Source organism: Peromyscus leucopus, chromosome 1 (assembly GCF_004664715.2).
Source record: "Peromyscus leucopus breed LL Stock chromosome 1, UCI_PerLeu_2.1, whole genome shotgun sequence".
NCBI classification, from domain to species: Eukaryota; Metazoa; Chordata; class Mammalia; order Rodentia; family Cricetidae; genus Peromyscus; species Peromyscus leucopus.
In genome coordinates, this window is record NC_051063.1 from 76,983,502 (window position 1) to 76,994,608 (window position 11,107).

The 11,107-nt window shown below is 56.4% G+C and overlaps 1 protein-coding gene across 2 annotated transcripts; it reads left to right on the forward strand.

The window, feature by feature from the left end:
* The first annotated feature begins 700 nt into the window (after window positions 1-700).
* Znf629 (zinc finger protein 629) lies at window positions 701-9,354 on the forward strand. Of its 2 annotated transcripts, none has more exons than XM_028885591.2 (3): window positions 701-1,247; window positions 3,614-3,720; window positions 3,871-9,354. In XM_028885591.2, the coding sequence occupies exons 2-3, from the start codon at window positions 3,648-3,650 to the stop codon at window positions 6,402-6,404; spliced, it is 2,607 nt and encodes an 868-aa protein (XP_028741424.1). In that variant the 5' UTR covers window positions 701-1,247; window positions 3,614-3,647; the 3' UTR covers window positions 6,405-9,354. The 2 variants fall into 2 exon arrangements, with proteins under 2 accessions (XP_028741424.1, XP_028741426.1); XM_028885593.2 differs by lacking the exon at window positions 701-1,247 and adding an exon at window positions 1,606-1,843.
* The last annotated feature ends 1,753 nt before the right edge of the window (window positions 9,355-11,107 follow it).

Here is an 11,107-nt window from a genome sequence, read left to right on the forward strand (position 1 = left end):
GCTAATGGTTGAGGATTACAGGTATGTGTCACGAAGCCTGACACTACTGTTAAACTTTTTGAGGGTAGAAAGCTCAACTCCTGTTCAACTCGGGTCTCCTCACTCCGGAATTCACTTAAAATGTGGACTTACACATTCTACCTCACACCTCAGGTCTTGATCGCCTTGTCTGTAAAACGGATGATTCAGAGTTCTCTCTCCGGATTGTGGTGGGGAGAAAATGAGACACAAGGTGGAGAATTTGGGGAATCCAGTTACCTGGGTCCCGGGAGGTCGTTGTGTTGTTTTGAAACAGGGTCTCACCATGTAGCCCTGGCTGGCCTGGAACTCTGTGGACCAGGCGGACTTTGAATTTGCTGATGCTCCTGCTTCTGCCTCCAGAGCAATAGGATGACAGGCATTCATCACAACCTCTGGCTTCCTAGGCTTTTGGAAGGATTGCCCTGCTGTGAATTGATACCTTACCCTGGGATGCAGGGAATAATGCTTGCCCACCGTCGCCAGGGACCCTACACTGACTTTTCTGCTGCCACCCAGGGTCTCAGTTTCCTCCTCTAAGGAGACAGGACGGGAGGAGGGGGGGGATGGAAGGGGTAGGGGGGTAGTTGGACAAAGGGGGTGGGGGCGGGGCCACGTAGCCCAGGCTAGTCTTGCCTGGTCTTTCAGCTTCTGCTCTTAGGCTGGACCGGGTCTGGGCCACCTAACCTTTGCTCCTCCTAGTCACTAGCTCAGGCATACCAGCCCCCTCCCAGGGTGAGTCCAAACAAAGGCCGGTCTCAGGGGACCCACCGCGGCCGAATCCGCGATCAGCTTAACTGGGCGGCTGGCCGAGCCGTTAGAGAGAGAGAGCACGGCCAGAAATCCAGGGCCCCTCGCCGGCCTCTGAGCTCCCGCAAAAGCCGATCTTGCGCGACCCCGCTAGACACAGGCAGAGGGGGCGTCACCAGCCGCCTTCCTTGCTTCCGCGCTCCCCTCCCCATTCTTTTCCCATGCTGTGGGAGGCAAAGGGTTAAATCCCATAGAGCTGATGTTCTGACTCCAGGCTAGAGGGGCCCGGGAAGCTGGGGTCACTTCCTGCTCCGTCCCAGTCACCCTGAACTGGTCCCCGGGTCCTCAGCCGGGAATCACCCCTGGAGCAGGACCCTGGCGTTCTCGGCGTCCAGCCGGTCCCCCGAGGCAGGGCACGGAAGGGGTTAAGTCCCCCGGGGCTGGCCTCAGTCTTCCGGCTTTTCCCGGACCCCACAGCCGTGAGTTGGGGCCGCCTGGGTTCCCGGGGTGGCCTGGAGGCCCGGGACAGCCGCCGGGGAACAATAGGGCCAAGGAGGCGGCGACGGGTGCGGGGCGCGGGCCGGGCCCGGGGCGGCGGGGGCGGCGGCCGGGGATTGTGGGAACCGCGCGGGGGCCGCCGCGGGGGCGGGAGGCGCGCGCGCGCCGGGCGAGCGAGTCCGGCCGGGGGCGGCGGGGCGGCCGCCGCTCCCCGGGACCCGGGAAGCCTGGGCGATCGCGGCGGGAGGGGACGCTGGCGGCGCGGCCGGCCTTTCGGAGCCGGGGATCGGGGTCCGGCGCTGCGGGCCGGGAGCGCTGGAGCCCGGGTCCGCCCGGGGCCGGGGGGCGGCGTCGAGGGCGGTCCCGCTGCCTCCTTGTCAGGGTCACCCTGGGCCGCGCGCACCTCCTCCGCGGGAAGGCAGCCGCCTCGGGCCGTCCTTCCCGCCTCGGGCCTCCCGGGGCCCGCGGGGGCCGGAGGCTGGCGCTCCCCGGCCCGGGCTGCTTCCCAGGACTTCTCGCCTCCCTGCCCTCGCTACTTCTTGGCTGTGGCCTTGTCATTAACCCTTTCCCTTCTAAGGTAGGCCCCAGAGTTGAAGTTTCTCGCTCAGTCCAAGTACCTGAGCTCCTACCGGTCCTCGGTCTGCTCAGCAGAGTACCTTTCCCCCCTCCGGGGAGGCGCCTCCAGTGGTCTCCATCTCCGCTAAAGACACAGGTCGGGGGAGACTGGAGATGACACTCATTTCTTCCATTAACTTCGGTGTCTGCGGCCGCTCCTTTGCACTGGTCAGCTAGCTGTCTGTGGCTTCAACGGCTTCACACACCAGCTGCCTCCTGGAGAGCTTTTGTGCACAAAGTACCCATCCACACTGTCACCCCAAGGCTAGGCCGTTCCAGGGATCTGTTACATGTGTAAATGTGAGCGCCCTCCTGCAGTTTGCTCCTGTGGCCCTGTTCCCTCTCCTGGGAAGCATCCCTGATTTTGAGCCCCAGGGGGCTCACTCTGAACTTGCTTTCCTTTTCGGACGTCCCTTTGCCAACCGATCGATCGTTAAAGACATTGAACCAAGTAGGTTTTCCGGGAGCAAGGGGTGTCTATGTCTAGTTCATTCAGTCATCCAGCGAAGTTTTTACTGGCCACCCGTCCTAGGCATGTGATAAAAAAGCATCGACCAACTGAGCGGGGCAGAAGGATGGGTCCCCGGGCGGGTCTGGTAATGGATGGCTTTGGGGAGCTCAAGAGACCCATTTTCTCCCACCTCATCACTGGGTCCAGCTGCTCCCTGGAATTTCTCCAGCCCATTCTCACAGTCGGGGCTCATTCGGAGCCTTACTCCTGGTTCTTCTGCCAGTAGCCCACAAGTTTGCGTCTCATGTGACTGTCAAGGTCACTGGGTGCTTTCGCACAGGGGCAAGCCAAACACAGAGCACTGCATGTGTGGTCTTAGCGCTGTTATTTTCCAGGTTGGGCCGGGGAGTTATCTCCCCCAGTGCTGCTGTACTAATCTCTAAAATGGACAAATGATCCCCGAGTCTCCCAAGGCAGGGAGAGAAGCAGGGACACCTGATGGTCACCGTGCCCTCCCGGTGGATACTTGCTCACCAGCCCGCCACCTTCCTTCCTTCCCCTTCTCCTTCATTTTGTTTGAGACAAGATCTCATGTAGCTGAGACTGACCTTGAACTTCTGATCTTCCTGTTTCTATCCCCCAAGCATGCCACCAAGCCAGGCATCCCTTTTCCTCTCCCTTTCCCTTCCCCAAGTCCCCAAGTCTTCTATAGGAGCCCCAACTTCAGACCTCACCTTCCCACCCCGAGGCTGACCCCCTTTCTCTGCTCAGATGATGGCAAAGCGCTCCAGTCTTGTGAGTCTCTGTCCCTTCAGGGAAACTTTTTTTTTTTTTAACCCTTTAAAAGCTGTCAGTCTCAGCTCTCTCTGGGGCTCATAAAGGAAGAGTTTATTGGTCTCAATTAGCAGTCCCATAAAGGAAGAAAATTGGAGTCTTAATGAGCTTTGTCTGATTTGCAAAATAACACGTTTCCAGGCCTCTGGGCATGGGATGTGTGGGGTGAAAGTCTGCCTCCCCTGTGAATGTTGGATAGCGCTCCAGCCTTCAATCTAGGTACAAAGGGTTATGACTGACGAGTTTTTAATTGACTCTTTCCATTCACTGAGTTACTTCATTGAGGTCTTAAGATCTACAGTGTTTGGAACCAGTCCTCTGGGGCACGGGGCTCAGGGAGAGGCGGTGCCAGAAAAAAGGGCAGCAGGCCACTGAGAGTCACATCAGCGGAGGCACAAAGAAGAGCACAAACCCAAGTGGAATTGTGTGGCCATCTCTCCCCACCAGAGTCCCTGGAACCTTCGCAGTCGGGAGCTCTGGGATGGAGCCCGAGACGGTGCTGTGGGGCCCAGATCTGGAGGCTCCTGAAGAGATCCAGAACAATGCTCACCCAGGTGAGGGGCACAAGGGACCGTGGCTCTGCTAAGACAGTGGCCCCGGCTCGGGGAGGGGCCAGACTCTGGGCAATCCCAGGGGAGGGAAGAGAGACCAGATGCCATGTTGTGAGAGGAGATGAGGGCTGGAGACTCCCTTTCTGTCTGTAGGTGCTGAGAGTGGGAATGAAGAGGAGAGCCCTCGGCAGGAAAGTTCTGGGGAGGAGATCATCCTGGGAGATCCAGCTCAGAGTCCAGAATCCAAGGACCCACCAGAGATGCCCCTGGAGAGCCCTTCCCAGGATGCCTCAGCCCCTCAGGATTCCCCAGCCACACTGGGTTCTTCCAACCCCTTAGACCACCAGACCCCTATGGACCCATCAGCCTCTGAGGTAGTCCCTTCCCCATCTGAGTGGACCAAGGCCTGTGAGACCAATTGGCAGTGGGGAACCCTGACCACCTGGAACAGCACCCCCGTAGTCACGGCCAGTGAACCCAGCCTGCGAGAGCTGGTGCAGGGCCGCCCTTCTGGGGCTGAGAAGCCATACATCTGTAATGAGTGTGGCAAGAGCTTTAGCCAGTGGTCCAAACTGCTCCGGCACCAGCGCATCCACACCGGGGAGAGGCCCAACACATGCTCCGAGTGTGGCAAGAGCTTCACGCAGAGCTCGCACCTAGTGCAACACCAGCGCACACACACAGGGGAGAAGCCCTACAAGTGCCCCGACTGTGGCAAGTGCTTCAGCTGGAGCTCCAATCTGGTGCAGCACCAGCGCACGCACACGGGTGAGAAACCCTACAAGTGCACGGAGTGCGAGAAAGCCTTCACCCAAAGCACCAACCTCATCAAGCACCAGCGGTCCCACACTGGCGAGAAGCCCTACAAGTGTGGTGAGTGCCGGCGTGCTTTCTACCGCAGCTCGGACCTCATCCAGCACCAGGCCACACACACAGGCGAAAAGCCCTACAAGTGCCCCGAGTGTGGCAAGCGCTTTGGTCAGAACCACAACCTGCTCAAGCACCAGAAGATCCACGCAGGGGAGAAGCCATATCGCTGCACCGAGTGCGGCAAGAGCTTCATCCAGAGCTCAGAGCTGACGCAGCACCAGCGCACGCACACCGGGGAGAAGCCCTACGAGTGCCTGGAGTGTGGCAAGAGCTTTGGCCACAGCTCCACGCTCATCAAGCACCAGCGGACGCACCTCCGGGAGGACCCCTTCAAGTGCCCCGTCTGTGGCAAGACCTTCACGCTGAGTGCCACGCTGCTGCGCCATCAGCGCACACACACCGGCGAGCGGCCCTACAAGTGCCCCGAGTGCGGCAAGAGCTTCAGCGTCAGCTCCAACCTCATCAACCACCAGCGCATCCACCGCGGGGAGCGGCCGTACATCTGCGCGGACTGCGGCAAAAGCTTCATCATGAGCTCCACGCTCATCCGCCATCAGCGGATCCACACGGGCGAGAAGCCCTATAAGTGCTCCGACTGTGGCAAGAGCTTCATTCGCAGCTCGCACCTCATCCAGCACCGCCGCACGCACACGGGCGAGAAGCCCTACAAGTGTCCCGAGTGCGGCAAGAGCTTCAGCCAGAGCTCGAACCTCATCACGCACGTCCGCACACACATGGACGAGAACCTCTTCGTGTGCTCGGACTGCGGCAAGGCCTTCCTGGAGGCTCAGGAGCTGGAGCAGCACCGCGTGATCCATGAGAGAGGCAAGACACCTGCCCGGAGAGCTCAGAGTGACAGCTTGCTAGGGCTTGGGGATCCTGCCCTGCTGACCCCGCCACCAGGAGCCAAACCCCACAAGTGTCTGGTCTGTGGAAAGGGCTTCAATGATGAGGGCATCTTCATGCAGCACCAGCGGGTTCACATTGGAGAAAACCCCTACAAAAATGCAGACGGTCTCATAGCACACCCGGCCCCCAAGCCTCTGCCGTTCCGCTCCCCCAGGTTCCCCTTTGGAGGCAATTCACACCCAGGTGCTCCGGAGGGCAGAGCGGACCCCCCAGGACAGTCCTTGAAAGTGCCAGAGGGTCAGGAGGGTCTCAGCCAAAGGCTGGGGCCACTGTCCTCCAAGAGCTATGTCTGTTCCCACTGTGGAGAAAGCTTCCTAGACAGGGCCGTGCTCCTGCAACATCAGCTCACCCACGGCAGTGAGAAGCCCTTTCTCTTTCCGGAGGGTAGGACTGGCCTCGGGGAAGGGGCAGAGCCCAGTCCCTTCCTAAGTGGAAAGCCCTTTAAATGCCCAGAATGCAAAAAAAGCTTTGGCCTGAGCTCTGAGCTGCTGCAGCACCAGAAAGTCCATGCGGGTGGCAAGTCCCGGAAGAGCTCGGAGCTGGGGAAGAGCTCCTCCGTGCTGCTGGAACACCTCAGGAGCCCCTTGGGGGCCAGACCCTACAGCTGCTCTGATTGTGGGGCCTCCTTCCTCCATCGACTAGCTCTTACCCGCCACCAGGAAACCCACACTCAAGAAAGGGCCCCCACTCCTGAGGACCCCCCTTCAGAGCCAGCTACCTTGTCCACAAACCAGGAAGATGAGGGAGAGGCCTCTACCCCCCCAAAGAGCAGCAGCCACAGGGAAGAGGAAAGTCCTAAAACTCTCTCAGAGGAAAAGCCCTATCTGTGCCCTGAGTGTGGAGACGGCTTCACAGAAGTTGCAGCTCTCCTCCTCCACAGGAGCTGTCACCCAGGTGTCTCCCTGTGAAGTAGATTTGGAGACCAGGGTCCTCTCTCTCCTGAGAAATTGTGGGGAAAGAAGGCCGACCCCATCAGATCATAGAAAAGTGGAGGGTCAAGAACCCTGGGAAGAAATAGTGCATTTGCATCAGCAAAGAGAAGCCTATGAGATTGTGGGTGGGAACCACTTACAAGCCGTAGAGAAGAACTGCTGGGCTAGAAGCCCTATAAATATGTAGGAAACAAAGCCCTTTAAGTCTGTAGCAGAGAAATCCTGTAAACCATAGTGGGGAAAAGCCCTATTAATTGTAGGAAGAGGTTCTAACACGTCTCTAGACAAACCCATAAAAGTGTATCAAAATCCTTATCAGAATCCTCGGGTGGGAGAGGTGTAGGGAATACAGTCAGCACTGACTGGTGAGGTGCCCTGGATGATGGAGGAAACACCTGAACTCTTCCTAGTATTTATTCTCTCCCGGCAGCCTTGGCCAGAGGAAGGTGCTCAGCAGGGAGCTTGTGTGGGAACTCAGCTGAGCTAGAAGAGAAATGGGGAGGAAATGACTAGGGGCTTCCAGACCCACAGGTGGGACAAGACTCCATTGCACTGGGGGATTTTGGTGAATCGTATGTACTAAGGGAAGGAAGACTGAGGGGGGGTAAGAGCCCCCCAAAATGACAAGCCATTTTAAGGGCTGGAGTTTGGGGTGCATAACAAACCTTAAGTGTAAGAGTATTGAGAAAATGTTGAGAAACCACCTCAGCTATTAGGGGAAAGTTATGTTTGTTTGAAGGGAAGCAAAGCATGGTGGAGAAACTGCAGTTGGGAGCTGGCCAGTTTCTCCTCCCTCTGGGAGCTTGTTAAACTTCAAGTGCAAGCAGATCCCAGTTCAGGCCGTCAGGGTTCTCCTCAGACAGGCAGGACCAGCCTCTCCCCAGCCCAGCTGGAGATGTCTACTCTGAGAGGCCTCTGGGCTTTCAAGGGGCCTCTGCCACATTCTCAGGTCTCACAGGTTTTACCTGAAATCTAACTGCCACAAGTCTTACTGCAGTGGCGTCCCGTTTCCTCGAATTCTGTCCTCAGTGGAGAGCCACTCGCTGCTAGTCAACTTCCAAAGAACAAATTCCTTCAGAGACTCCAGGCTTGTCAGTGCTTGTCCTCCCTGGACTTCTCCAGGTGCACGAGAGCCACTTGTGGGATCTCTGTGGTGACCAGGGATGGCAAGACAACACAATAGACAGACAGCTTTGGTTCACCAGCAACATGATCTAAACCTCAGGCTTTTGTGTGAACTCTCCGTAAGGCTGCCTGCAGGATGAGCCAGGCTGCACAGGCTGGATGTCCTGACACGGCACAGACTGGACCAGAGTCCCTGAAGAGACAATGGAAACTTGACCACCTTCCTCATCCCCAGTACTTGGATGGCCTTGAGATGGGGTGATCAGATTTGATCCTGGCACTGGGAAGGGACAGACTCCACCTGATTCTTTTGGCATTTCTCTCCTTAGCCAGAATCCAGTGGAGGACATGGAAGGATGAGAACCGCTCCCTACCACACCCATCTCCTCCTCAGACACCACAGGCTAGACACTTCATTAACCCAGCCAGACCTGCTCACATGAGCTCTGTGACGGAGCAGACAGTGGTCCTATTAAGTGGTTGAAGAAAAACGTGGGCAAGAAACATCTGTAACAAAGACCCTTTAAGATGGGAAGGACTCTCCCCCATATTTGGGTTGCAGAGGGGGTGTCCTTAGCCCAATGCTGGCATTAGTGACATTCTGTCCAGAGTAGGAGGACTAAGACACCAAGTGATACGATCTTTAGGAGTCCTGTGCCCTGAAGAGTGACCTCGATCCCCATAAAGCTGTGGAAAAGACCTCTAATTCCATTACCTAAAAGTTTAAAAGGTAGAGACCCATCATTCTTCATCTATCCTGTCCCCAAGTGGATGGCCCTCAAAATTTAAAGGACCAAAATTGAGAATACTGGGAGAAAAATGCCGGTCCTCCTGGTGAGAGGGAAAAGGCAGGCCTTATACAATTACAGAGAGAGCCTTCCTAGAGACCCAAGTACCAGCTAGGGGGAGCACCATGGAGTCAGGGAGGAGCCTGTCTGTATATTGACAGAAATGCTGGTAAAGGGGGTATCCCTATAAAATGGAGTAGATACTCTCCTAAGTATAAGCTGATTCGTCTCCTTCTAAGGTGGTAGCAGAAACTAGAGAGAGAGGCATCCTTTGTAAAACCAGGAGCAGATTCCCTCAGACCCAGGTCTGAAAGTCTGTCACTGCTGGGGGAGGCGGTCAGTGTAACATGGCTGACTAAACTATTGAGGACTAAGATGTAGCATATGTAGCAGGATGCTCACATGTCCTGGAGACAAGTGAGGGCTATGGTCTTGACTTCCGTTCTAAGTGGACCATGTGGATAGGTGGTGGACTGGGTTCCTAGCAGGAAAAGAGCAGAGCAGAGAGCTCGTGGTGAGACCTGTTCTCCTGGCCACCTCCCTCTCAGACCTAGCTACACCACAGAGGGAATCTGCTGCAGGACCCAGAGTCCTTGTCACTGGCTCAGGAAAAGGTCTCCCAGAGTTAAGTCTGGAAGGCATAATGGAGCCAACTCCACACTGGGCCAGCCCTCGGAAGTGCCCCAGCAGCCACGGGCAAAGGGGTACAAGCATTGGAGAGGGTGGGGCTGCTCTGCCCCAAGGGGAAACCTAGAGCTGTTGTTGAGTGTGGAGGTCAGGTAGAGCTCATAGAGGAACCGTGAGTCGGGGAGAGGACTTGAAACCATTATGACCCCCCAGTCCGGGGGAGTGGCTCCCAGAATCCTTTGCCCTCACAGAGGAAGCCCCGCTCACTTGACTTCTCCCTGTGGAGTGAAGGGAAGCCCCGTTTTTGAGTGTCGTGTGTCAGTGACAGTGTTGTGTCCCCAGTGTCATGTTGAGTAGTTGAAGAGAATAAAGGGAGTCAGATTTCCCGAGTGTCTTCTTCTTCCTACGTGTTCAGCCAACAGTGAGCTCAGAAGATGTGTCCTCTCCCGGAACTAGGGCCCATGAGGACCCTGAAACTCGGCATTGTCCCAAGCTTGCCCCTTTCCCAGGGCCCTGTGCTCCCTGGCCAGTGTTTGCTCGTGGAAGGTTGACAGGTTTATCGTGAGATAGAGAAACCATTGGTAAGCTGGATGGCTGCCTGGTGGCTCTGGTACTGGTTATTTTGGGCCCAGCACTGCAGCCTCCCAGTACCACAGGGAAAAGCTCCCAGGACCTAGCTCTCAGAGCTGCCAGCTACCTCTCTAGGGTCTCTGGAGTCCTGGGCCTAGCTCAGCTCTCCTGTGACCTGTCCTCTTTAGGAGGTCTGTGGTGCCCTGGCCTCGGTCTCATCCCCAGGATAGCCTAGAGCTTCTCCCCATGGGAGGGGCTGAGGCTCTAGGAGTGCAGCCACTTACCCGGGCCCACAGGAAGTCATGTGGGAAGTCAGAGTGGCCTGGTGGCCACCTCCACACCAGCCACTATTTTCTCCTCGTAACGGTTGGGCCTGTTGAGAACTAGGTTTCGTCTAAGGCAGGTGGGATGACTCCAAGGAAGTCCTCATGCCAGGCTGGCTTCTGTCTGTCCTACTGAGTCTGGCCCCCCAAGGGGCTGCCTGTGACCAACACTAGCCACAGCCTGTCTCTGGTCTGTTACGGACTCTTGCTGAAGACACAAAGGCCTATCCCTGACCTTTCTCTTTTTAATTTAAAAACATTTTTGATGTGTATGGGGTTTTTATTTGCATGTGTCTGAGCATCCATGTACATGCAGTGCCTGCCAGTGGAGTTACAGACAGCTGTTAGCCGCCATGTGGGTGCTGGGAATTGAACCCAAGTCCTCTGGAAGAGCAGCCAAGGGCTCTTCACCCCCGAGACATTTCTCTAGCCTTCTCTTGGACATTATTGTACCTCTAGCCCACATCCCAGAATAAGCTCTCTCCCTTTCTGTTCCTGGAATGGGCAGGTGGGCTGGGGAGGGGGACTTGCCTTTTCATGTCCCTGGAAGAAATAGACCAGTCTTTGTCCTGGAAGAGCTGGGCAAGGGACTCCAATGGGAGGGGGACCAGAGCAGTGACTGATCGAAAGGTCATGCCTGCCACAGTGAAGTGGATGGCATTTGGAGTAACTCCAGGGTCTAGGGGTCTTAGGAACAGGGGGTTCTTTGTATAGACGTCAGGAGTGGGGTGGGATAGAGGCGGCAAACAGTTGGGCATTGACTTAGAGCAGCAGGTCTCAACATGTGGGTCATGACTTTTTTGCATTGAAAAACATATGTACATCACGATTCATAACAGCAAAATTACAGTTATGAAATAGCAGTGAGCATAATCTTATGTTTGGGGTCACTACAACATGAGGAACTGTTGTAGTGAGGGTCACAGCATAGAGAAGGTTGAGAACCGCCGCTCCAGAGCATAGGGGAGCGATGGGGTGCAGCCGGGGGCGGGGCGACCTTGGGGAAGAACTGCAGGAGCTGGGTTTCAGTAGCTGTAGCCTGGGCCCTGGATAAACACCTCAGAGAAAGGCTAAGTGCAAAGGGAAGTCCGGTTATGGTTGAAAGAAGAGATAGAAGGCGGTGACCATGAGGCAAGCCCGCTAATGTGGCAGCCAAAGCCTGAGGTGCGTTCTGGGAGTTGTCTCCATCAAATGCTGAGGCAGCTTTAACTCCAGCTTGCCCAGAGTTGGCCAAGGGAGAATTCTG

Bases quoted from the DNA above. Each gene is read 5' to 3' on its own strand.
- Znf629 (XM_028885591.2), top strand. From the start codon at position 3,648: ATGGAGCCCGAGACGGTGCTGTGGGGCCCAGATCTGGAGGCTCCTGAA. The intron at 3,721-3,870 runs GTGAGGGGCACA...TTCTGTCTGTAG, and splicing joins CCAGAACAATGCTCACCCAG to GTGCTGAGAGTGGGAATGAA.